The following is a 27,886-nucleotide window of genomic DNA, read 5'->3' on the forward strand; positions in this document are numbered from 1 at the left end:
CATGTTCAGCTCGAGCAATGGTGTAGATATCCTGAGAGCTCTGTAGCACGCAGTCTTAACAGGCTCTTGAACATTCTTTCTTGCCTCTTGACATCCTACCCTAGGCCATTCCTGCCTGGTGTGGGCACTGAATCTAGTGACTTGTTTCTGATGAACAAAATATAACAGAAGCAGTGGGCCATGACTTTCAAAACCAAATCCCAAAGACAGTGCCTTTCCTCTGGCCATCTTCTCTCTTAACTTCTCACAGGAGTCTTCTAATAAAGTGGGCTGCCATCTTGTGATCTTCCTGTGTGAATGCCTACGTATCAGGGAGCTGAAGTTTTGTTTTGTTTTGTTTTTTTGCCATTCCTGGGCTTAAGCTCAGGGCCAGAGAACTGTCCTTGGATTTTTCTCAAGGCTAGAACTCTACCACTTGAGCCGTAGCACCACTTCTGGCTTTTTCTAAGTATGTGGTACTGAGGAATTAAATCTGGGCCTTTGTGCATGCTAGGCAAGCACTCTACCACTAGGCCAAACTCCAGGTCGGAGCTGAAGTTCTTACTTCAACAACCCTCAAAAGTAATCCTGGCAGCAGTCCCCTCATAGAGTTCAAAGGGGAATACTTCCTCAGCCAAGCCCTCTGATGAGACTACAACCCCTGCCCACATGAAGAATACAGCCTTCTGCGAGATCCTGCTCTGGATACTCGACTCTACAGAGACTGTGATATTCTATGTATGCATTGTTTTAAGTCTCTAAACATGACGCTACTTATTTTGTAGCACAGACAGCTAATAACCATAGCCACAGAACTAATAGTATCCGCTGCACTTGGACCTTGAGCTTCTTGACAAACTCCCATCCATCTCTCTTATTACATCTCCCATCTTCATTCTCCATTTTTATTAATTGCCCTTTCTTGCTTTCTGTTCCATTTGGATTCCCTTTCTCAGTACCTATGATCCATTGAACGGAGCTGATTTGTAGAGACAATGTGCAGTTCAAAAAGAAATACTCCATCCTTGGCCAAAACCAAAAGTGTTTTTTCTTTGTTAAAACCAATTTCTTCAGACTTGCTGAGACTATTTCCTCCAGAGCTGCAATCCTTCTTATTTGGTCTGGAGCCAATGCCTAGTGTTTGAATGAAATTGGTTTTACCATTGTTTCCTCGGGGGAGTGCAGACAAATAAATTTTCTGCTTAAAAATGCAATTTCTTTCTGGACCTAAACAGATGATCCTATTAAGTTTATATTTCCTATTCATCAGTTTCACTACAGAAAGAACCTTTTAGGAATTATGGGTTCTTTTGATAATGACACACAAGTTATCAAAAAGCAAATCTTCTGAAGGGATGGGACTCCAGAGGGTTTGATTAGGTTCCCAAGGTTATTAGCTGAAAAACATATTTTCAAGTAAATACATAGATGATATCATCATCAGTAACAGTCTTTATCTAAGTCTCTGTACCAGCATTGTGCTATCAGTTCACCACAAGAAACTCAGTGCCAGTGGCTGACATCTGCAATCCTAGCTATTCAGGATGCTTAGATCTGAGGATCCAAGCCAGCCTGTCAGGAAAGTCCATGAGACTCTTGATATCCAATGAACTATTCAGAAAAAGCTCTGTGGCTCAAGTGGTAGAGCTAGCCTTGCGCATAAAGAGACAGCACCTACGGCTTCAGTTCAAGCCCCAGGACTGGCAGAAAGAAAAAGAGAGGGGGGGTGGGAAGAAAGAAAGAACTGACCAGAAACTACAAGTAAACTTTGTAGAATGTTTGCCTGGATTTGTGTTTCTAATGAATTAACAAGAAAAAATTACAAATAAGTAAAGAAGGAAACATTTAGTAGGTTCACCTATTAGTTCATAAGATTGCCAGGCTATTATAGAAATCTGATTGGATTCTTAAAAATCCATCTATCTCAATGATATCTGCCTAAAATGTTCAAAGTCAGTCACAATGATGGATGCTTGTGGATGCCTTTAACTAATATATTATTTATTCATTCATTCATTTATATAAAATGGCTTGTTCTCTTTGAAGAGACATTTAAACACTGAATTTTACCAGCCACTGACATATGTAAGCATTCAATCAAGATGAGTCCATTAAAAAGCTCCAAAGCTGAAATTCTCCTGTGCCTGCAAAATTTAAAATTCTTTTTTTAATGGAAACCAACTACTGCATCTATTCTCATGGTTCCATTTACTGTAAGTAGGCTGGAAATTTCCAAGTGTAAATGTTCAGCCCACAGGAACTTCTGTCCAAATGTTAGACGCACATCTCTACCTCCTCCTTCACCACTCACACAGCTATGAAAATATGTGCTGCACACATATACACGTGCACGTATGCATAGTGCACATTCTCTTGTGTGTACATGTGCACACACAAACATTCCTTCACGTGCAGATGTACAGAAACATGTATACATGTATATTCATGCATACACAGGCACATTTGCATGCACAGGCATGTGTATTTACCCACAAATAGGATAGACACACACACTCATGATGCTAATGCACAGAAGCTTATATATATACATGCATGTAAGCATACACTCTTACACAACCACAAGATCATATGGATATGTGCAAACAGATAAGCACATTATATGTACATAATCACATCTGTATACCCAAACACACATGCACAAGAGCTATGATCCATGTAGAGTTGATTTTTACATAGGTATGAAAAATAAGTTGAGTTTAGCTTATAGTTGCATATGCATGTCCATTTCTTCCAGCATTGTACCTGGATCCAAAACCAGTTCCCTGTTTTCTGATCAATGAGTCTAACCTTAAAACCATTTTGTACTGTAGGCTTATGCAACATCTTAAATTTGTGTACTATATGTCCTCCAACATTTCTGTGCTTCTTATTTTTGCATATAAATATTCGAATCTGCACTGCCTGTATCTACAAAGCATTATCCTGCTGGGATAATGACTGTAAACATACTAGATTCATAAATGAATAAGGAAACAATTGGTATCTTAACTGTGGTCACTCACAATGCATGAGAACAGTACATCTACCCACTTTTCTAGGTCATCTGTGGTCTCTTATGTCCAAAATTACTAAACTCCTTGCAGTTCTCCCTGCTGGAGAAATGTTCTCCAAGTCTGTACACATGCTGTTTCTTCTGTCTTCTTGTCTCTGCTGTCAGTGCCCATAGCCTGTCCCCTCCATGCACACTCACATACAGCCCAACCCCATACTTCTTTGCACAATATCTAGTCCTACTGTGGTTTGCAGATGGGATATCACGTCTTCACAGCTTCTCTCATTCCTTTCCTCGCTTCCCTATAACTTCCCCACCCTGCTGTCTCTCTCATAGCACTAAGCCCTGAGGGAGGCAACTATTCCTTTTATTGTTTTAGGCTACCAGACTGGATAGCTTTAGAATGTAGAGACTATTCCTGATTTGAGTTGTATCTGTGTGGCATATAACTTTCTCACCAGGGTTCAGTTACTAACAATTGGTTATGAGAATAGAAAAATGAAGGAAGGAAAGAAGGGAAAAAGGGAGACAGGGAAGGGGGAGGGAGAGTAACTAAGAAACTGGACTAAGGCCCTCCTCTGTGTCATAGAGAGTAGCAAAAGTAAGGAAAGCTCTTTCCCACCTCAAGGTCATCAGCATGCCCACATATACACGTTTCCTCTCTGATATGATTGCAGTATTGTTCCTTAAGAAATAAAAACATCAGTATAAGTTAAGACACCATTCCTTCTCTTAAGTATTCCCCCATGGAATTTGTTGATCTGTGCCACAATGTAGGCGATCATAATTCTTCCTTTTCCAAATGGATTTCTAGCTTATTTTGTAGTGTGCTACTTCTTCACAGGGTTCCCCTAGGTTTGGTGATTTCCCCCCCCCCGACATACACACACACACACATTTGTCATATTACAGATTATAACAGTAGCCATCACTCAGCCCCGAGTGACAGACGTGTGACCATCAGAGGCTTCACTGAAGATGTGTTGTGACATTTTCACAGGACGTTCTGCTGCTGGTGCTGTCAATGACATAGCTGCTCGGTGATGTCAGGGCAACATCTTTCAAGTTCTCTTGACATTTCTCTCAGAGTCTCAGACTGGCACAGGCTCTCAAGTCACCTCACTTGAAGGTGAGGAGAGAATATAGGAGGGTTCTATGCATGCCCTCCTTTTGTTAGGAAAAGTGAAATATCTACTAAAAGGAGTCTGGCACAGACTTCCTCTGGTTTTTTTTTGGAGCTGTGAAAAGAGAAGAACTGTCCACCTGGATACTTGTAGAAGAAAACAAAACTGTTGGAGCAATGTCACAATTCACTTACCAATCATGGCTTGTTACCGAGGCTGCAATTGATGTAGCCATGAAGAAAAGTAGATATCTGATAATGAAGAAGAAAGGGGATGAAATTAAAGACATCTTTCGTGATCTTATACAAGGACCTACTCCTGTGTCACACAACACATATGCTCTCATGTATGCGTACACATATATGTACACATGTGCACACATACACCTGCACACCCCTGTCACAAACCTGCATTTCCTTTTCTGCACAGCTCTGACTCTTTCTTCCTCCTTCTTTATCACAGTACTCTCGTGCATGGTGATGAAAACAACAAACTTCTACATCTCCCTTGTTCTTTACCAAAAGTCTCTTGGAATGTTCTGCTGATTTATTTTCCTCAGTCTTACAAACTGTTTCTCAGTGAAAAAAAAAACCTGTGTTGAATGCATTCAATTTATAACAAATATAAGAAGGACTGGCATCTTTAAAATATAGTCTTCCCATCTGTACACTAAATTCTCTTTCTATCCCTCTGCAATGATCTATTGTTTTCTGCAAAAGGGAACAAAATAAGTGTCTCTTATTATCATCATTTCCCCTATCTGATTTATAGAACATTCTTTTGGTGTTGGCTACTATAAAACGAGTCTTTGTTTTATTGTTTTCAGAATGTTCCATTGGCTAATTTGGGTATCTGGAAGAAGTATTGGTTTCCATGTAATGACCTTGTCCAGGCACTCAGAAATTTCATTTGTCCCCACACTTGTTCTGAACATTAATGAAAGCTCTTGTAGAGCTTTCACTAGTAGGTCTGCTCGTTCCTATAAGATTAGAATCAATCGATGTTGTTGTTTTTAATTTAATTTTATGGTCAAGGTGATATACAGAGGGGTTACAGTAAGGTAATAAGTACATTTCTTGTCAAACATTTTGCCCCTCTCCCTAGTTTTTCTCCTACTCTCCCTGCTCCCCCAAACCTCCTCCAAGTTGTAAAGTTCATTTCCAACATATTATCTTGTGAGAAAAGAAATTTCCTTCTATTCCTGGTTTGTTTTGAATTGGCCTAATGAGAAAATGTGGGCTTTGAGGCATCTTTTGAGATGAACATAGTTTTTCCCCCAGAATATGTTGCCATCAGGACTGTTGTGACTGAGAGAATTCATAGAGGATTTAATGAAATGGGAACTTCTTTCTCATGGGAGTATGGAGTGAGGCAGTCCAGGGTTGACACTGGTCTTTCCAAAAACTCCCAGACATTACCTCTTACTCTCACCATACTCCCCCCTCCCTCCAACTCAGTGACCTTTGCCAGCAAGAACTCAAGACAAGGCAGTCCTGAAGCTTCAGTGTTTTCCTATATCTTTCTCTACAACTTGAGCTCATTTACTCATTATTTTATTTGAAGTTTTACATCTATAAATAACTTTACATCATTTGATTTTACTTTTTATCATCTCTAAGTAGTTGTACAAAGGAGTTCCAATTCACACGTCAGTTGACAAGTACAATGCATCTTGATCAACGTCACCCCTCTCATAATTCTCCCCCTCTCTCTCTCCACCCCTCCCATCCCCTCAGTTGATCTGGTTCCATTGACTAGTATGACAGCATTGGCTTGCCCTTTGTCTCTCTTTTTCTTTTCTAGTTTTGAGTTCCTACTTACCTACTTCCATCTTTTAATGAGACATACGTTCTAACATGTGACTTAATTAACTCAAACAAATATCATTCATGTGACAAAAATTTAAGTCCAAAAATGGTGCAGATATGCAGTGTTATCATGTGGATGATGGTTCTGTTCCACCCAATAATGGTATGTTTCACACACCATCATTATAAGATGGTAGGTGTGCTTTCAGATACTATTTCCTTCCCTAAAACACAAAGAATGAGCCAGGCATTGGTGGCTCATACCTGTGACCCTAGCAACTCAGGAGGATAAGATCTGAAGATCCTGGTTCAAAGCCACCCAGAAAAGTCCCTGAGACTCCTACCTCCAATTACTCCCTTCCTTAAAACACAAAGAGTGGATCTAGAGCTGGTGGCTGACACCGGGAATCCCAGGCTGAGATCTGAGGAACCTGGGTCAAAGCCAGTTAGGGAAGGAAAATCCTCTTATTCATAAACCACCAGAAAATCAGAAGTGGAGCTGTGGCTTAAAGTAGTGGAACACTCACTTTGAGCAGAAAAGCTAAGGGACAGAGTTCAAGCCCCATGACTGACTAAAAAAAAAAATTCCATCCTGAAAAGAAAGCAGTTCAAGACAAAAAAAACCTTACTTTAGAAACCCTTATCCCAATAAACAATATCATAGTATATATTCTGATACTCTTCGTATGTGCAGTGGTACTGGGGCTTGAACTCAGAGCCTCAAGCATAGTGCTGTACCACTTAAGCCATACCTTATTTATTTCAATCTTGGTTGAATTATGGTTTTCATGTCTGCTGTTAGAGTGGAATAAAAAGCTGGGTTTAGGATTTTTCACTTCCCTTTTGTTCATTCACTCAGTACATTTACTGAATCCACATTATATTCCAATTTGTGGGAAAAAATAAAATAAACTATGATCTCTGCCTTCCAGGGAAGGCCTCACCATGAGAAAGAAGGAGGGGTAAACTGGGGACAGCAGTTCTACTCAAGATATCCCTTCACCTGATAGAGCAGGAATATATGAAAAATAAAAGAACTATTAGGCTATTTTCCCCTTTGTATCTTTACCCAGATAAAAGACTGAATAAAATGACAGAATCAATAGAAGTATAAAGCTGATTAGTGAGTTGTTTGGATCCTTTTAAGCCTTTGTTGAGGGCACACTGGTCTGATTCAGACACGTATTTTATGTAACAGCTACATTTCTGAGCCTAGAGAATAAAAACATAAATCTTCCAAAACAAGGGAGCCTTCCCTGCACTCCAGCACTAGACATTTCAAATGGTGCAGGGCTTCTCTGCTGCAGATTTTAAGGATGAGGTAATGCCACTGACACCAGGCTCCTTGCAAGGTGTGCAATCCGGAGCCGGAATATGTGACATAATAACAAGGTCATGGTTCTTTTTAGTCAGAACAGATGTCGTCGTGTTTTATGGCCCTATGAAGTTCACTTCAAGTCAAGCCTTTTCTTCAGAATTCATGATTGCTATTCCTTGTGGATCCTTTAAGAATGGTCTTATTTTTCTGTGAGTTCAAGGCAGGAGGTGACATGGCAAGAACAGTCTTTTAACTCTTTTTGATGAGCCCACAGCTTTGATGACAGGTCTCTTTTTTAAGAGCCCTGGAAGAATTTGATGTGGCCTTAGTAAGTCAGTTCTTATATTTCAGTTCTCAGTTGATCTACTTGTATTACTACCTCCCCAAAGAATCAAAGTTATGAGAGAAATATTTGTTCCATCTTTCCATACTGACAGAAAATCATGAAACGTGAAATGGTGGGCCAGCTAAGAAAACGTTTCCCTTCTGGCCACACCTCTCTGCACCTAATCTATTTCAAAGCACCAGGCATTTTAACCTGAGAAGTTTTCATAACACACTGTTGCATTGTGAAAAGATAACATCGATGGAGCAGCGGTGACCTTTGGTCTGTGTATAAATCATAACTCTACCACTGGGATCTCTGGGCTTCTGTAAAGTAGAGCAAAGCTACTCACCCTGTGAACCTATCATCTGTATGAGGGTTGACCTTACCCAGAAAGCACATACCACCACTGTGTTAATTTGAGAATGCTCTGTGATGACTAGAATTTTATTTTTCTCATTTAGATAAAGAGACGCTTTGGGCCTATGGGAACTTTTGAATAGTTATTTTATTTAGCGAAAATGGATCAATCTCTAGGAAATACAATCTTTAAAAAAAAATAACCTCTCTGCCGAGCATCACTCCTGTAATCTTTATGAATTGGGAGGCTGAGATCTGAGAATCACAGTTTGAAGCCAGTCCAGGCAGGAAAGTCCTTGAGACTCTTATCTCCAGTTAACAGCCAAAAAAGCTGGACAGGAAGCTATGGGGTAGAGCACTGGCCTTGACCAAAAGCAACTCAAAACAGGCCATGAATTCAAATTCAAGCTCCAGGACTAGAATTTTTAAATTACCTCTATAGAGGTAGAAACTTACTATCTCTATAACAGAGTAAATACCATAAGATAAAAAGTTAAAATTGCAAGAGAGCTCCATCTACAAAGGAAGCAGCAGGAATCAGTTGCTTTCCTAGGAAATCTTCCAAACATCAAAGTACCAGATAACCTCAGAGCTCCTCGTGTTGTTGCAGTGCTGAACAGGAAAAGAAAACTTTGAGCTTTCTTATTTAGGGGTATAATGCTAACTGTAAAACCTGACAAAATTTGCACATAAACTCATAGATTCATCTAATCTATGATGTCAACATAAAAATCTTAAAAATTAACAAACTGAATCTAACACTTACATAAAAGGAAGTATCAGTCACAGAAAGATATTTTTTATCAATGCCTAGGTTATTCTAGAGGATGGATTATTATCCTGAGTATATAATGAGCTAATACTTGTAGGAAAAATAAAGACCAAAACAGTTTTTGAAGGAGGGAATTCACTAGGAAATCAGATCATTTGCAAACCATGAAATAATAAAGGTTCTTAGTCATTGGTGAAAGGCTCAGTTTCACATAGAATAAGAGAAATACAGATTAAAATGACAGTGAGAAAATATTTCTCACCTATAAATTTCTCAAAATCCAAAAGCTTAGGCAAGGAACTGGTAGCTCACATTTGCAATCCTAGCTACTCAGTATGCTGAGATCTGAGGATCCTAGTTCAAAGCCAGCCTGGGAGAAAATTCCTCCAATGTGGCTTTTGTTGATTAATTAGAGAAAGTCTCACATGTTTGTCTGCCCAGGTTGGCTTCGAACCATAATCCTCTTGGTCTCAGCCTCTTGAGTACCTACGATTATAGATATGAGCCAGTAGTGCGTAGTCCAAAGTTTTGTTTTGTTTTTCATACATTAATTTATTCATTCCTCCATTGTGGAATATACCTAAGATCAAAGGAATAAATATTATAAATAAGCAGCAAACCTGAAACTTTGTAGTAATCCATTCTATTGATAAGTATTTTATTGTTGTTGGGAAACGCTTGTGTGTATGTCATAGGAGTAATTGTGTAATATTGTCATCCCTGATATTCATTTGAATCAGGATTAGAGAGGAAGTTAGACACTCAACGTGTAAAAAAAAAATGAGCAAGAGTAAATAAAAACCCTGAGTTGAAGAAACACAGAGGTATTTTGTCTTGAAACAAACATACTTTATGGTTCTATCTCCACCAGCAGGTCCTACAAGCAGTGACTAACCTTGTATTATTGGGTACACCAAGCTCCCAGACTGTGGTCTTAAAAAGTAACAATAACATTTTCACTAAAAAAAAAAGACTCCGGGTTCCTTGACGAAATGTCAGATTCTACATCTAGAGCCATAAATGGACGGGAGGAGCCTGAAACTTCTTGCCACCCCTGGATGGCTACACTAGGGTCAGGGCAATTTGGCTCAGGATGCTGAAGTCAGCTGGAAGAGGCTTTTGTTGGCCAAAAACAGACGAATTGGATGACTAGTAAAGATTACAACTACTTACATATTGGGTGGATGGAAACGTGCCAACCATGTTCAAATCTATGAGTACAAAATTATTTTCTCTGCAGTACCTGCTTGGGATAAAACTGAATGCCGGGCTGGGAGTTTGGTCTAGTGGTAGAGTGCTTGCCTAGCATGCACAAAGGCCCAGATTTAATTCCTCAGTACCACATACATAGAAAGAAAAAAAAGATAATGAATATGTATTTATGAATGGATACAGAAAATGTGGTATATATACACAATGGAATTCTACATAGCCAACAGACAAGATAAAATAATGGCATTCACAGGGAAGTGGATGAATCTAGAGCGAATCATGTTCAGTGAGACAAGTCAAGATCTAAGGAACAAAGGGCGCATGGTATCCTTAATATGCGGTTATTAAATCCAAAGAGTACAAAAGCAAGGACTCAATAACTGCATACCCAAAGCTATGGACATGGTAATGGAAATATAAACATAACTATATAGACATAAAAACCTATGACTCTATAGACATAATGTTTTATTTCATAAATTAAAGTTTCTATGACATACAAAGCCTTAGCCTAATTTTTATTAAGTTCTAAATACTAAGTCCCAGTGATTGTAAATAGAGATTCCCTCCTTGAACACTTGTTACCCTTGTCATTTAAAATATGATGTAAAAATCAACGTTAATAAATTCTTTAATAAAAACAGAAAAAAAACTGAGTGCCTTACACAGGTTAAGAACTGATTTAGCACTGAAAACAACTTTGTGAGTGAGTGTGTGAGTGTGTGTGTGTGTGTGTGTGTGTGTGTGTGTGTGTGTTCACACATGGGCTGGTAATGGGGCTTGAACTCAGGACCTGGATGCTTTTATGCTCACAGATGGCACTCTATCACCTTATCCACAGTTTCACTTCTGGCTTGTTGGTGGCTCATTGGAGATAGGAGTCTCATAGACTTTCCTGTCCAGGCTTGCTTTGAACCTTGATCCTCAGATCTCAGCTTCCTGAGTAGCTGGGATTACGAGTGTGAGCTACCAGAACTCAGTGCAAACAATATTTTTAAAAGAAAGTAAATAAGGAGACAGTCATTGGAGAAAGCTAGCATGCCAACTCATCCAATAAAATGAGGTGAAAAGTGATAAACTTGAAATCTGTCACTGGGTGGCCAAATAGTAGATGAATGCAAATTTCCGCCTGTGCAAGAATTCCAGCTGATAGATGGAGAAGGAATGAAGAAATTCGGCTCTCAGTCTATGCCACTCTTAATGAATTGCTCATCAATGGATGCTTCTATCACAAGCAGAGACAGTTAAACATCCAGTACCATCTGATGAAAAAAATAGCACCAAAATGTGCCCCAAACTGAACCTGCATCTCTTCAAACGAAAATTAACAGGAGGTACAAAGACCACACAACAGGAACAATCACTAAACTCCAGACTATGGAAAACTGGGTAAGAAAAACTATGGTGGACTGGGAGTTTGGCCTAGTGGTAGAGTGCTTGCCTAGCATGCACGGAGACCCGGGTTTGATTCCTTGGTACCACATACATAGTAAAAAGCTGGAATTGGTGCTGAGGCTCAAGTGGTAGAGTGCTAGCCTTGAGAAAGTCCAAGGACAGTGCGCAGGCCCTGAGTTCAAGCCCAGGACTGGCCAAAAAAAAGAAAAACTATGGTGCTCAGCTGGGCGCGGTGGCTCATGCCACCATGAGATCTCACGAGTTGAAGCAACCAGAGGATAAGATGAGCCTAGCGATTGGAGGGTGGCATAACACAGAAAATGGAATATTACTCAGACTTGAAAAGCAAGGGAATTCTAAGCCTGGCTCTAACAATGGGGTGAACCTTGAAGACAGGATGCTAAGAGAAATGAGACAGACACAAAAGGGAAATGCTGTGTGATTCTATTATACGAGGTACCTAGTCATCAAATTCAGGGACAAAATAGACGTTGCCAGAGACTGGAGAAGGGTGGATTTAATAAAGTGTTTTCAATTCTGAAAGATGAAACCATTCCGGAGATAGATGGCAATGATGACTGTACCACAGAAGGAATGCACTTGAGTGTCGTTGAACTGTGAGCTTTACAATGGTTAAATGGTAGATTTCACATTATATACATTTTTACCACAGTCACTGAGATTGAGGGCGCTGATGTGATGATTACTCGTAACGTTTCAGAGAGCTCTATCATGTGACACTGTACACTCATTGAAATGCAAGTGCTCAGCGAATGTGGGAAGTGAAGGCCAGCTGGCCAGCGAGTGCCTAGTGCACCCTAGAAGGCAGAGGGCCTCAGAGGCCCTGTGTCTAGCAGGTGGCCCCACTCCAGATATAGACTCCCGTGTCAAGGAAACAAAACACATTTTCCATGTGACGTCCAAGCCTCGTCTCTAAGATAAGGAGAATAACAGGACCTTGTTGTCTGATCTCTCCCCCAGGTGGCAGCGACCAAAGAAGAGACTCTGTGCACCAAAGTTCCAGTACGTGGAGGGAAGGAAGAAGGCAGTTTCTTAATTGGTACCATATACATCAGGTCAGATAATTTTCTTACTTTTTTGTAACGACACCAGTTAGGTGGTAGCCATGTGCAAGACAGTGTAATGACTGTGGATAGTCCCAAGATGACAGCCTTCCTTGCCCAGGATGTGGCTCCTCTGGTATTTGTCGTGATGTGAGCTGATTTTATTCATTGCCTTCTGTCAGAGGCACAGGTTGGCCTGAGAGATGAACCTGGCACGGCTGGCCATAGGGAGATCTGAGCTCACATTAGGCTAACGTGCTCATTCTGGAGCTCCAGCCCATCTGTGGCTATCACTGAAAAAGAAAAAAAAAAGCCATTCATCAAGAGGAAATTCAAACTCATTCACAGAGTGAAAAATTAATGACATATCCAACTAGCATCAAGGTTTCCATCTGAAAGTCAACAGGCTTTTTCCATAAAGACCCAAAAAGCAAGTCAATATTTTCAGTTTTGTGGAGCCTTCTTGCTACCAACACAAGTATGAAGCCACTATGGACATTATGAAAAGGCATGCATTTTCTCCAATAAAACTTTATTTATGGAAATAAGTAGAGAACTATATTCTATCTACTATGGGCCTTAGGAGTGATGGCCTCTCATCTGCATGCTTTGGGGTGCATTTGTACTTCATCAGCCATGACTAAGACCAGCGGTGGCCCACCACGCAGCTTTAGTAATGAGAGCTACCCTCAAAGGTTGCTTTTCCCTAGCAGGTGGCTCTCACAGACAGCCTGAAGTCCAACTCCTGATCGCTAGCTGTATACCTCTGATTGCAATCGTTCTGAGGACGTCATGAGTTCTGTTGGGTTATGACCCTGAGCACGGCAACTCTCAGGAAGACAGCAGATCATTTTACAACTCATCTTCAGCAAGTTTGCTCACCCCAAAGGCTCTCCTAATAAGGGAGGGCTGAGGCATGCAGAGAAATGCACGTAATGGGGAGGCTAACACAATTATATGTCCACATAACTAAGAGGAGAATTAGAAATCTCGCTTTGCTGAATTTACTCTATGTATTTGACGGTTTCAAACCATCCAGTCTTCATCTTCTTTCCCCATTGGTTGTTGTTAGAATTGACAGGTGAGACTGAAGACTTTGGCATTAGCAATGTTCTCTTACCTTGGTCCTTTAGGGTAGCTATTATAAGACACCACAAACCAAGAGGCTTGTACACAACAGAAAATTATTCCTCACAGTCCTAGAGGCTTCCAGTCCCAGGCCAAGGCACCAGCACATTTGGTATGTGCCACTTTCTGGCTAACAGATGACACCTTCTTGCTGTCCCCAAATGGGAGAAAGAGCAAGAATCTCTCTTTTGAGGGCACAAATCCCATCACAGGGACTCTACCCACACAACCTGGTCACTGTCACAGGCCCCGCCTCCTGATGTCCACCTTGAGGTTAGGGCCCAGCTTATAACCTGGAGGGTAGGAAAGACACACAGACATCCAGATCCTAGCACTTTGTGTCAGCTGGCATGTAGAGAGGATGGATAATTTCGCTGGATGTTTATGATGGAATATCTTCCATGAGGAATGAGATAGCCACCCCGAAGCAATGGAGAAGCTTCAGAGGAGTTGGTGGTGGGGGCTGGCTGTCGTATCCAGTGCTCTCTGTAGTGAGAGGCCCTCTCTTGTCTCGTGCAGATGGATGGTTTCTAGCCTGCTTCCAAACCCCACCTCAGCCAAGTGCTGGGCAGAACTTCTACATGATCCTATGACGCTTGATATGGACGCAGTCCTGTCAGACTTTGTTCGGTCCACGGGGGCAGAACCTGGTCTGGCTAGAGATCTGCTGGAAGGTAAGTGGAGCCTCTCATCTCTCCTGCCCCCACCCTACCAGGCCTGACCTCCTTCCCACCAAGGGCAAAAGAGTTCCATGACCTGCCTTGTCCAAAATGGAAGGAAAGTGTCAAAGAGAGATGAAATGATTCGGTGATTCTGGTATTCACTTTAGATCACTCTGCTCTCAGCAGTATGTGAATATATGTGTGTGTATATATATATGTGCATAAGGTACAAGCCAATTAACTCTTGTGATATTTCAGTCAAAATGTTTCTGTAATCATGTTGAAAGAAAATATATTGGGTGCATTCGAAACTGTAGAATGGTCTAGCAAGTATTTTAATGAGATACCTTAACTTTATGACCGTCTTAGCTAAGACATAAAAAAAAGTCTTAGGCTAAAGTTATTAGTGGAATAGAAATAACTTCATCGTGCATAAAACAGTTGGAAATAATTCATCAGCAAGAAATCAAAATGTGAACTGGAGGTGTGGCTCAAGTGGTAGAGTGCTAGACTTGTTCAAAAAAGGCTAAGCAAGAATATAACGCCCTGAGTCCAAGCTGCTGTACCAGCACAAAAAGAAATCAAAGCTTAGCTCAGTCTTTCAAGTAAAAGCATCATTTGATATGCGAACAAAAAATGTATATCCTGTTTACTCAGATATTTACTTAGCCATGATCAAAACAGGCTAAATATTAAAGGTCAGATTCTATCTCTAAGTTAGATTTATTTAATACAGCTTTGATTCTTTTTTTTGTTTTGTCTTGTTTTTTTTGGGGGGGGGGGAGGGGATGATGTTGTTGGTAGACAGAAAACTCAGAAGAGCTCACTACCACTGAGGACAACTGAGTTAAAGGAGAGATCTTTCTCTTAAAATTTTTTCTTAATATTTTTCTGCTCCAGGTGTATAAATTACAATTTTCAAAGCTAGTCAAAAGCCGAGTACTATAAATCACATAGGGAAAAAGTACTACATATGCACATAGTTGATGATAACGTTTCAGTGTGTCCAAAAGCTAAGATTATGAGGAAATCCCATAGTTCCAAGCCAACTCGGAGTTTAGAATAAAGTAACTGAGGGAATGTTTGATACATGTGGATCTTACCTCCCACTCATGTTACATAATGACCTCTAGCAGGCTCAACTGCTGCTGTGGTCCAGATAAGTGAGCCACTGGTCTACCAGTTGGTTAAGAAGGAGGCTGGACCTCTGAATATCCTATGAGTCGTAGGAAAATAGTCTCTCCTTACCCTTTATGTTTGTTCTCCACACCAACTCTGATCACACACCTACACACAGACACACACACACACACACACACACACACACACACACACCAATAATTGTGAACATTAGAAGTTGTGATAAACACTGGTATTTGACAATTTTATTAATTCTGCACATTGTCATTTCTATATCTGGAGCAGAGAAAGCTTAAGAAAAGGACCTCTCGGGGCCGGGAGTTTGGCCTAGTGGTTAAAGTGCTTGCCTAGCATGCACGAAGACCTGGGTTCGATTCCTTGGTACCACATACATACAAAAAAGCCGGAAGTGGTGCTGAGGCTCAAGTGGTAGAGCTCTAGCCTTGAGAAAGTCCAAGGACAGTGCTCAGGCCCTGAGCTCAAGCCCAGGACTGGCAAAAAATAAAAAATAAAAATAAAATAAAATAAATAAAAAATAAAAAATTACTATTAAAAAAAAAAAAGAAAAGGACCTTTCCTTTCACTCTGCTGTCCTGAGTGGTGGCTCTTTCATGGTGGCTGGCTTCAACAGGATGGTTAAATTCCTATCTTTCAGCCTTCTCTTTAAAGATTTTATTTTTCTGCTCCACATTTTCCTCCTCTCTTCCGTGGACTGTATGCACTTCCTTCCCCAATCCTTTTTCTGCATTGTGTTTAGATCATTTCTACCATCTCCATTCTTACTCTACCCCTAGAGAGTATTTCATTTCCATTTATGTGTATTTGTTTGGGGGAGGAGCATTATTCTAATTTTTTTACTTGGTTTTTCTTTTGATCTATTCTTTTCCCAAAACTTTTGAGATTATTTTATACAAATGTAGTTACCAAGATGTCTCTGGTTACATGATTTGCAGACATTTTTAAGTTTAGGATATCAAGTAAACTTAAATTGTATACTAGATATGTTGAAAGTTAGGCTTTGAGGTTCTCTTTGTTAAGCTCTTACAGTAAACCTCATTAACTTTGTTTTGTAAAATAATTTTAGTGTTTAGACACAAACATGGCTCCTACATCAAGGCTGAGAAGCTCTGTTTGATGCGCTCTCCCTTGAGGGCCTCCTAGTGGCCGCTCTGTGACTTTTCAGTGGCCTGTGGCCCATTTCCCCGCTGCATTTTCGGCATCAGATTCTGACTGGTGCAGCTCAGAATCCATAAACCCCATTAAAGAGGTCGCTCTCTCGGGCTCCAACACCCTCAGAATCTCTCACCACAGACTCCAAGTTTCCAATTTCTTCCCAGGGTCTTATTTTTCCCCCTTCACTTGGGTGCAGAAGGTTAGAGCTGGGCAGCCAGGAGCCAGGGAAAGAAGAGATAAAGGTATTCTTCTGCCCTCTAGTGACCACAGTCCTGTGGTTGGAGAGGAAAATTCCCCCAACCAGAGCCACCCCCACAATCGCTGTCACCTTACTGGTTGAGGTCCTGGACCCAGCAGAGTACTTAGTGGGGGATAGGACAGGGGGAGGGGTGGAGAAGACTCAGCAAAAAAATAAATAAATAAAAGAGAGAGAGATAGGAATGAAGGATTTCCACTTTCCTGCTTCCTGGGATTTGCTGGAGGACTCCTCCAGTAATAAATACCCACTTCTGGGTCTGAAGCTGTACTGATTCATATAGGGGACATGGGGACAGGTGACAAAGTCCCCACTAGGTCTGTGTGGCGTTGACTATGAGACTCTTCCTTCATCTGCATTCGTTACTTTTCCTTGTAAGCTGATGGACACAGGTAAACGATGTATGCATTTATGTATTCACATCACACAATGGTGGTCTCTAGACAATGAACCTACCATTCCATAATAAGAAGACTTCACATCCACTCCTTTCCCCACCCTACCCTCCAGCTGTAGGACTTGAACTCTAGACCTGGGCGCTGTCCCTGAGCTCTTTAGCTCAAGGTTACCACCCTACCTCTTGAGCCACAACACCACTTCCCATTTTCTAGTGATTAATTGGAGATAAGAGTCTCTTGGTCTTTAGTGCTGGGGCTGGCTTTGAACTGCGATCCTCAGATCTAAGCCTCCTGAGTAGCTAGGATTACAAGAGTGAGCCACCTTGCCCAGTTTACCATCCACTCCTTTTAATGTTTTTGTTTTTATTTTTTCTTTAAGAATACAGGCGTCCATGCATGCGCAAAAATCATGTGGTCCTTGTCTCTCTATGCCCAATTCATTTTGTTTCACCTCCAGCCCTGCCAGATTCTTCCATGGTGTCACAAGAAACAGAATTTCATTTTTCAACAATTTTCCATCGTGCATATATACCTTCCCCCTGCCATTTCTTCTATCCATTCATCAGTTGCTAGTCACTTGAAGTGATTTCTTATTTTCACTGTTGTGAATACTGCTTCAGTCAGCACAGGAGTGCAAGATGTCTCTTCCATAGACTGATTTTGCTTCCTCTGGATCCAGCAGTGGAATTACCAATCATGATAATTACTTTTACTCTCTTCCATGTCTACTCTAGATGGTCTTCCATAATTGCACTCATTTACATTGCAGCCGGCAGCAACACAGAATTCCCTCTCTTCCACATCTTCACCACAGCTATTACCTTTTGATATTTTGTGGGCTTTGTGGGGGAGGGGGTACTTTTTGTTTGGTTGGGGTTTTTATTTGGTTGGGGGTTTTTTTGTTCTTTGTGGGGTTTTTTGCATTACTGGGATTGAAACTCAGGACTTCATGCTTTCTAGGCAGGCACTCTCACCACTTGAACCATGTCTCCAGTTCCTTTCGCTCTGATTATTTTTGAGATAGAGTTTGGTGGGTTTTGTTTTGGAATGAGCTAGCCTGGATTATAATTCTCTGACTTGTATTTCCTGCCTTAGCTGAGGCCACAGACATTCAACACCATGCTCAGCTTTTCCTGTAGATGGAGGTCTCTCCAACTTTCTTTGCCCAGGCTTGCCTGAAACTGTAATCTTCTTCAGCCCCCCAACTTGCTAAGATTAGAGGCATGAGCTAGTGGCTCTCTCATGGCATGGTGATAATGGCCTTTATAGTAAAAGTGAGTCAATAGCTAATCTGCTCTCATGACTACAGTGGGAGAGAGGTAGCCTGCTCATCTGACTTGGACTGGGGCATGTCTGTTGATTTCACTGTGATTCCACATGAAGGGGTGGTTTCCTTGAGACATCAAAGTATTTGGATCAAGATTCCTGCACATGCCAATGCATTTGAAGAGGCCAATTAATTCCCCTGGAGCAGTGGTCAGAACATAGCAGAACCTACCACCACACATCAGGAACCAGCATTTGAAGTTACTCATGTCCTTGACTTCTGCAAAGCCAGCTCACCTACCAGGTAGCCTCTCATCCACAGCTTTTCTGGACCTTCACAGCACTCTGTGTTCAGAAGTTTTCACTAATCAATGAAGGAATGTTTCCATAAGCCCGCTTATGCTGTGACTAATTAGCTTATTTTTGCATGAAGCCATACTCCAGTAGACTGTAAAAGGTGTTTAAAAAATAGTGACCTTATAGCTAACGACCATGTGCTAGACTGTCTGGCCACCTTCCATCTATTAGGAGTTAATTAGGAAGATTCTTTGAGTGCAAGCTAAGCCCACAAGTTGTTTATGAAGCGTCTGCTCCCTACCTAGGGGGGAAGTAACACATACATTAGCAGTAACAGTGAAGTTGAGCTTTTGCTTTATTATTACTGTTGTTATTATTGTTGTCACTAGGTAGTTGTACAAAGGTCATTTAACAAAGCAATTTATGAATATAATATATCTTGATCAACATCACCCCTTTCAACATTCTCACCACCTCCTTCCAACCCTTTCTCTCACTTTTTAGGGTATGTAGTACATTTTTTTGACATTTAGCAAAGCAGTTTATGTATACAAAGCATCTTGATGAGCTTTTGTAACTGTTGTTCATGGAGCTTGAACTCTGAGACTGCGCATTGTCCCTGAGCTCTTTTTGTTCTAGTGCACTACCACTTTGAGACACTTTGAATTTTTTTCTGGCTAATTGGAGATAAAAAAGCCTCATGGACTTTCCTTCCAGGCTGGCTTTGAACCATGATCCTCAGACCTCAGCCTTCTGAATAGCTAGTGTTACAGGTTTGAGCCACAAGGGCCTGGCTTAGACATTTTTAAATAGACTTGTTATATGTAACCCTCTCACACAACCATTTGAAGATTTTATTTTAATTAAATGATCAGACAAACCATAAACAGTCTCTTAATGATCAGACTTCTAAAACACCTCCTCTGGCTTGGGCCCATTCAGGATATTCTTTTTTTGAGAGAAATGAGTGCATTTAAATACGCTTGAAAACAAACTGAGACCCATTGGCACCATTTGTGGTGAGTTTCCTTTTGTTGTTGTGATCAATTAAGTAGATCTTATTTCCCTCATTTCCTTTCTATTAGGGAACCTTGTAACTCAAGTACCATCACTGGCCTGTTTTATTGGCTTGACTCAAAAATCGGTTCTGTCTCCACTGCTTGAAATCAAACACTTCCTCCCTGGAAGGCCAACCCTTGGCCTGCCTCTCAGCCTCCTTCAGGGAGTCTTCCCAGGGGTAGAATCCTCCCCCACTGACTGAGGCCATCAGATTGGTTTTCTTTCAGTGGCAAACAAGTACATTTCTCCGGGACATGAATCTGCTCCCTCTCCTGTCACCTCAGCCCCAGCCTAGAAAATGACCTGCCCAGAGTGGACCCTCCCATGGAGACAAAACTAAATCCCATGGAAGAGAGAAGGAGCAGAGGGGTTAGAGGCCCCTGGCAGAAGAACCAGGTATCATAGTTCCAAGTCAGAGTCATGCATAAGTCATTCCGGACAAGAAGCTGTGGAAAGTTAAATCAGTTTAAAATGGAAGCTGCTATCTACTAAGAACTCTCATTTCAGCCAAACCTTGATTTTTGTTTGCCTGCAGCCATCTATGTTGGGTGGACCAGGAAGGAAGAAGGAAAGATAATGTCCTTGAAGTGTGGACAACTGGGTGTTAATAAAACTTTATTTATAAAAAAAAAACAGCAACAGGCAGTCAGTCAGTCTGCAGGCCTTCATTTTGCCACCAATGCTAGAGATTTTAAGAGAGTTCGGAGATCTTTCACAGAGGAATAACGTAGCGTGTTGTTCACTGATTCACACAAAGTATAAAAATAAAATCTTGTGAGATAATCCAGATGTGTTGACCATCCAGCATTACTGGATATCTAAGGAATGTTCATTACTTTCAGATTTTGTTGTTGTTGTTGTGGCAATGGGAAGAAAAGGGTGTACACTGAAGTATCAGTGGATAACATGATGTCATTGTCACACTGGGTTAGTAAATGACAGTTGAGAGGAAACAGACTTGCCATGAATTTGTTATTATTAAAGCTGGGCACCTGAATACCGGTGTCATCCTAGCTACTCAGGAGGCTGAGATCTGAGGATCGAGATTTGGAGCCGGCCCAGTCAGGAAAGTTCCTGAAACTTTGATCTCCTTAACCAAAAATGTGTTCTTTTGGATCACTAAAACTGATCAACTCCTGACCAGATGATCATGAGAAAAGAAGATGCAAAATGATCAGCATTAAGAATAAAAGAGAAGAAGGTAGTCCTCTCAATACTAAATGGATTGTAGGAAAAGATTAAGGGTAATTCTTTGCCAATATATGCAACTACATAAGTGAAACTGACAAATTCTCCCGGAGGTGCAAAAAAAATGACTCTATTAAAGAAATTTTAAGCTATAGATAAAACCCTCCCACAAAGAAACCTGAAGACAAAAATAGCTTCATAATTTCTACCGCACATGGAAAGAAAAAGTACACCACTTCTGTACAGACTCTTCTAGAACCCTGACGAGCTGCTGTACTTAAAATTCATCCTATGGTACCAGAATTACCTAATACCAAGGATAGGGGGAAGCCACAGATAACTATCCTTCATGAAAATCATTGTGAAAACTATAGACAAAATTTGAGCAAGCAGAATTGTGCAAAATGAATGCAAAATGAGTTTAGCATTCAAAAAAATCATTTAATGCAATTTTTATATTAAACAAAAAGTAGATATTGCATTAACAGTTCATTAGTCTGACAAAATCTGACATTTGATTCTAGTGAAAAAATAATAATAATAATAATGCCAGGCACTGGTGGCTCACACCTGTCATACTAGCTACTCAGGAGGCTGAGATCTGAGGATCACAGCTCAAAGCCATCAGGGACAAGAAGTCCATGAAATTCCTATTTCCAATAAATCACCAGAAAACCAGAAATGTTGTGGTGGCTCCAAGAGGTAAAGTGCTAGCCTTGAGCAGAAGAGCTCAGAGACAGCACCCAGGCCCTGAGTTCAAGCCCCATAGCCAACCAAAAACAACAACGACAACAAAATAAAAAAACTCAGAGAAGTCGAAGGAAATTTTAAAAATTAGAAGGAAACTTTTCTAACCTGCCATAGACTAATTTTTTTTAATCTACATGAGATTTACTAGTGGGAAAAAAAAGAATGCTTTTTATTCCCCTGGAGATAAAGAACAAGACAAGCAAGGAAGCCACTTTCCACTTTCACCCTGACAGATGACATTTAGTACAGTCAAGCAAGCAAGTATAATTCAAAAACACCATTGTCAGAAAAGAGGAGGGAGGCCAATTAATTAACCTTACTCACAAAATATGTGATGACCTAGGGAGACAACCCGATGGAATTCATTAAAAGTTACTGGAACTGACAAATGAGTTTAATAGTGATGTAAGATACAAGCCCAATATACAGAGGTTAGTTGGGTATCTTCATATTAGTAATGAGCCATTGGACATTGAAGTTTAAAGAAAAAATACTGTCGTCCCCCCCCCCCCCCGCCAGGCACCAGTGGCTCGGGCCTGTAATCCTACCTACTCAGGAAGGTGAGACCTGGAGGATCATGATTCAAACCCAGCTTTGGCAGAAAAATAGAGACTCCATGTCCAATTAACCAGCAAATAAGCCAGGCTAGAAGCATGGCTCAAGTGGTAAAGTGCCAGGCAAGAGATATACGCCTTGAGCAAAAGAAGCTCAAGGATAGCACCCAGGCACTGAGTGACAGAGATGTGGACAATCTACACGCTAAAACAACCAGTCATTGCTTAGGGAAATCTAACACCTAAATTAGTGGTGGGCTGGACCATATCTACGGATCATACCAGCGTTATTATTTCCATATCAGTCCCAAACAAAAATATTTTTGGTGGAAACTGACTTTTAACATTATACAGAAATTCAGAGGCATCAAAGAAACAAATCAACCTTGGAAACTATTTAGAATACAATTGGAAGGTTAACAATAACTGATATGAAGACTCCTTATAAAAAAAGCATCATTTCCAAAACTGTGAAACTGGTCAAATGTACAGCATGAGAAATCTGGCTAATGATATTTTACTGTATACTAGAAATTTGCTATGTGCTTTAAATACACACACAGGCATAACTGTGAAATGGAGAATATGTTCCTTTACTTGATTAAACATGTTACCCTGTATTTCAAAAATGCCGTGTAAATTATAAATGTGTACATAAGGTATTTTTTGAACACAGAGAACTGTGTTATTGTAGTTTCCATGTAAAATTGATAGGGAGTAGACACACAAAAACAATGTACCACAGAAAGAAAGAGTAACCTTTCCAATGAATGCTGGTAGAATAATTGGATATTCATTTGTAACAAAATGTATTCATATCTGCCATATATACATATATATATATATATCATTTACCTTCAAAGAGATACTAGAAGGATTAAGGGTATAGCTCTGTGATAAGGTGCTTGCCCAGTATATTAAAGACCCTGGTTTTCATCCATAACACAGGAAGGAGAAAGGTAGAGGAAGGGGGAAGGAACAAAAGAGAAAGGAAGGAAACATCAAAATATAAAACCTAAATTTAAAAAAAAATAAAAGCCTCATGCCTCATACTTGTAATCCTAACTGTTCAGGAGACTGAAATATAGAATATTATTTGAAGCCAGTCTGGGCAAAAAGGTCTTCAATACTTCATCTCTAATTAAGCAACAAAAAACTAAGCTGGAGGCATGGCTCAAATGATAGCAAGCTAAGTACAAGGCTCTGAGTTCAAACCCCAGTACCACGCAACAGCTAAAACTGAGAAAATTGATTTAAAAAAAAGAAGAAGAAGAAGAAACCACAAACCAAGAGTGCCAGGTGACCTCTGAAAGCTGCTGAGGACTTCCGGCTTGACGGCTTTCAAGGAAATAGAGACAGTGCTTCTGCCTCCTGGGAAGGAGATGCTGCCACAGCCTGCATGAGCCTGAAAGCTGGCCCCTTGTGTAGAGCATAAGGAAGAACTATAGTCCTGCCAGCACCCTAACTTCCACCTTGTGAAACTCAGAGCAGAGAAGCAGCTGAGCTGTCTAGACATCTGACCCCCACAACCAGGAGATAGCCTGTGCTGTTGTGAATCGCTGAGTGTGTGGTCACATGGTATACAGCAGAAATAATGATCTCAGGGACTGGCTTGGGAGGGGGCACGCTGGCCGTTGTGTCACAAAAAGGTCTGGATCTCATTTACGCTGGTACTCACGTGAGTGTGCAAATATGGACATTCATTCCACGGTCTACGAATAATACCACAGCATTTTTGTTTTCAGTCAGAAGAATAGCAGAGCATTTCTTTCTGTCAATGGTCTTATTTCTCCCAATATAAAATCCTGTATCCTCACCTTGGCCCCACCCCACAGGGCCAGAGGTTCAGCTTCAGAGAGCACAGCCTCACAGCCTGGGACACCCTTTCTAATTGAGGGAGGGGCCAGTGTCTGCCAGAAATCATCCTATGAGGGAATTATTTAGTATGTGAGTTCTGAAGCACCACTGAGTAGGTGCTTTACAACTTTAGCACCTGAACTGTCCATTGAACGTATGAACATGGCATTTATGTGGCTGGACACAGCCTCTGGGATGGGCTCTGTCTCCTGGGTGGACCCGGCCTCCCAGTCCTCAAACATTTTACACAGCACAGTGGGATTCTGCATCAGCTCTGTCACTACTCACACCTGCTTCTCCATAAGGCAATCTGGGAAGTGGAGTGGGGAGGGAGGGGACAAAGCACAGCTCACCTGAATCCTGGCCTTGACATAGTGACAACTTCACTGTTGGGTAGACATAGAATGACAGCAGGACTGTTTTGATTCTGAACAAGCATAAAAGAGCATCAGAGCCCAGCAAGTTCTCTCTGTCACATGGCTGGGCCGGCCTCCCACAGCCAGCTGTGCACCAGGCCAATGGTTCCCTAAGGGACCAGTTCTCCTCAGAACAGACCCTGTGGCCCAGATGTGAGGCCTGGACCACAGTGTTTTGCAACAGTCTCTGCAGCTGGCTTCCTGGTCCATAAGAACTGGGTGGAAAGAGCTGGAAGACTTTCTTTAGGAGTGACAAATTAAGTCCGCTCCTGGGAACTAAGCTGGCAAACATCCATGCCACATGAAGTGATTTGTTTCTCTGATCATCAGGATTTAGCCTGATTTCATTTTTTTTGAAGCTGCCCGAGGAAATTTTTAACAGCAACAATTCCACTGAAAGGAAGAGATTTCTTTCTCAAGCACTGTGCAGGAGCTCTACTTTACAAGGGTGTGCATGCCAGGTAGCTAGACATTTGGGGTGCAGGGTCCTGATAAGTCCAGCGGCTTTTAATCACCTTTTAATCAAGACCCAATTCACATGGACAGTTCACTTTCTTTTTTATGAAAAAAAAATCAGTATGTGGATTCTTTGTGAAGCACTGTTTTAGGATTGTATGCCAGAGACTGAACTTGTACTTGACTGTACTACTCAGCTTTCCCTTAGTGCAACAAAAGAGCTGAGGTGATTAATTTATGAAGACAAAAGGTCATTTTGGGTTCTGCTGACCCTGTGCTAATGAGTCATCCATGTGTTGGCTCTTAAAAACAAAGGTAAAAATAAATTAAAACTTCTCCCCTACCCCTTCGGTGTGGTGCTAAAGAAAGTTGGGGGGATTTTTTTCTCTTTTTACTCTACTTTGTTGTTATTGTTGTTGTTCTTTTCAAATGATCTAGAATCCATCTGGCACAGAGCCAGGAAAAAGTCCATTTATTAGAGCTTGTTAATATTGTAGTACAGAAAGACACCGAAGTCAAACAGCCTTGAAAATCATGGCCCACATTCTACAAGATGGTGGCTGCATTGCTCGGTCAGAAATTAGGATTGGTGTGCCAAGAGTGTGCAAGAAAGGTCAGAGCCTTGGTATCCAGGCTGTTTAAGGGACACAGAGATGGGGCAATCGGGGCTTCACAAGCTGTCTTGAAGGTTGATAAATCTCCCTCTAGAAATGACCGTTTGGCCCCATTTTCAAGGCCATCATGACGATGAGTGGGTCATGTGCAGGTGACTTTACTCAAAGTCCAGGTTTAACAAGGCCTCCTCTGGGCTCCATTTTAAATGTCCCAAACCAAAGCTGTGCTACTTTGATTTCTCTGTCTTGAGACTTACATAGTGAGCTCTACAATTCATTTTCAAAAGAAAATATGATGAGCAAGAAACAGAGGGTTGACAGGACTCTATGTGTGTGTGTGTGTGTGTGTGTGTGTGTGTGTGTGTGTGTGTGTGTGTGTGTGTGAATCCAAAGGCTGAGACAAGATGTAATCACAAGCCAGGTACTGGTGGCTCAAGCCTGTAATCCCAGCTACTCATGAAGTTGAAAACTGAGGGTCGAGGTTCAAGGCCAACCCAGGTAGACAAATCTGAGTCTTCTCTTTTTCTGGACCTGTGTCTTGAACTCCAGGCCTAGGCATTGTCCCTGAGCTCCTTTTTGCTCAAGGCTAATGCTCTTCCACTTGAGCCACAGCTCCACTTCTAGCTCTTTCTGTGATTAATTGGCAATAAGAGTCTCAAGGACTTTCCCATCAGGGCTGGCTTCCAGAACTCAGATCTCAGCCTCCTGAGTAGCTAGCATTACAGGTGTGAGCCACCACACACCCGAACCAAACCACTGGTAAGGAACAGCAGGAGCTGAGTTTGAGACTCTAATGCTGGTGCATGCACAGAGAGAGAGAGGAGAGAGAGAGACAGAGAGAGAGACAGAGAGACAGAGACAGAGAGACAGAGAGACAGAGAGAGACAGACAGAGAGAGAGAGAGGGAGGGAGGGAGGGAGGGGAAGAGAGAGAGAGAGAAGAAGAAGAGAGAGAGAGAGAGAGAGAGAGAGAGAGATTACACATTCAGAAAGTGATCAGTTGTGGGTGTTAAAACACTACTTGCAGGGATTGCCTAAAAGGCAATCAGCATCTGGGGAAAGAAAACCTGAGAACTACTCTTGGGAAGGTTTTTCTGGTTGCCATGCTAATGGACGCCTCTTCTCGCCACACTTCATTTCTACAGTGAGGCCCTGGCCAGTGTGTTGATACTGCCACTCCTTATCATTTCTTGCCCACAGGTAAAAACTGGGACCTGACAGCTGCACTAAGCGACTATGAGCAGCTCCGACAAGTGCACACAGCCAACCTGCCACATGTGTTCAATGAAGGGAGGTGTGCCAAGCCGCCCGAGCGAGAGCCAGCCCAGCCTGCACACAAGGTGGAGAGGCCCTGCCTGCAGAGGCAGGACGACATCGCCCAAGGTACTGACCAGGTGGCCAAGCCAAGGCCCAGCTGCCCTGGTGCTGCACCCGAGCATGCAGGCAGATGGGGGAGTGACGCAAAGGCCTGTACCTATGTGTGTGCACAAGTTTTGTGTAGTACATGTATTTGCTCGTGTGTGTGTGTGTGTGTGTGTGTGTGTGTGTCTTTACCTGCACTGATCCAGTCCCCATGCCTATCTCCCCTTCTTTCCTGCAGAGAAGCGCCTTTCCCGGGGTATTTCCCACGCCAGTTCAGCCATCGTCTCCCTGGCCCGGTCCCACGTGGCGAATGAGTGCAGCAATGAGCAGTTCCCCTTGGAGATGCCCATCTACACCTTCCAGTTGCCCGACCTGAGCGTGTACAGCGAAGACTTCAGGAGCTTCATCGAGCGGGACTTGATCGAGCAGGCAACCATGGTAGCTTTGGAGCAGGCAGGTGAGTGGCTCAATCCCAGGCTCACCTTCTCTCCCCCCTGCTCCCGACTCCGACTCCGTGAGTGAGCAAGCCGCTGCAGGAAGATGTGTGTTCTCAGGCTCTGGGACAGTTCCCATCAGGATTCTCCATGCTTGCAGCAATCTTGCTGTGTCCTAGCCCAGCGTTCGCTGTATACAGAGCAGTGAGCACGGTACCATACATAATCTCTTGACTTGTTGGTCCCTGTTTTCTAAAACCAGAGCCCCTCTCCCAAGGAGATCTTGTTTCTCCATCTTACTCCCCAAGGGGCATTGATCAAACATAAGCAAGATCCTGGACATGAGTATAAGTGTGGGTCTTCAAGGAAAAGTCCATGGGTGGGGTATTGTAATCAGCTCAGAAATGGTTTTACACCACTCTCGGTCGTCCTAGGAAATTCAGCTGTGTCTGGAGACAGAGATCCAGGAATCCTTCATCCCCAATTATTGTATTGGAGATCCAGATC

At 41.8% G+C, this 27,886-nt stretch overlaps 1 protein-coding gene across 3 annotated transcripts in view; it reads left to right on the forward strand.

Moving 5' to 3' along the window:
* Positions 1 to 27,886, forward strand: part of Otud7a (OTU deubiquitinase 7A) — a 136,905-nt gene that overhangs the window by 82,636 nt on the left and 26,383 nt on the right. For 2 of the 3 annotated variants that reach the window (XM_090321762.1, XM_090321760.1), the window contains 4 exons: positions 12,288 to 12,382; positions 14,018 to 14,172; positions 26,784 to 26,966; positions 27,184 to 27,402. In XM_090321762.1, coding sequence (XP_090177888.1) covers positions 14,022 to 14,172; positions 26,784 to 26,966; positions 27,184 to 27,402 — 553 coding nt within the window. In that variant the 5' untranslated portion in view covers positions 12,288 to 12,382; positions 14,018 to 14,021. Of the gene's footprint in view, positions 1 to 11,201; positions 11,301 to 12,287; positions 12,383 to 14,017; positions 14,173 to 26,783; positions 26,967 to 27,183; positions 27,403 to 27,886 lie in introns of those variants that run through there. The other variant, XM_090321761.1, reaches the window with a different exon arrangement.

The sequence above is a fragment of the Megascapheus bottae genome, chromosome 30 (genome assembly GCF_031878675.1).
Source record: "Megascapheus bottae isolate mThoBot1 chromosome 30, mThoBot2.hap1, whole genome shotgun sequence".
Lineage (NCBI taxonomy): Eukaryota > Metazoa > Chordata > Mammalia > Rodentia > Geomyidae > Megascapheus > Megascapheus bottae.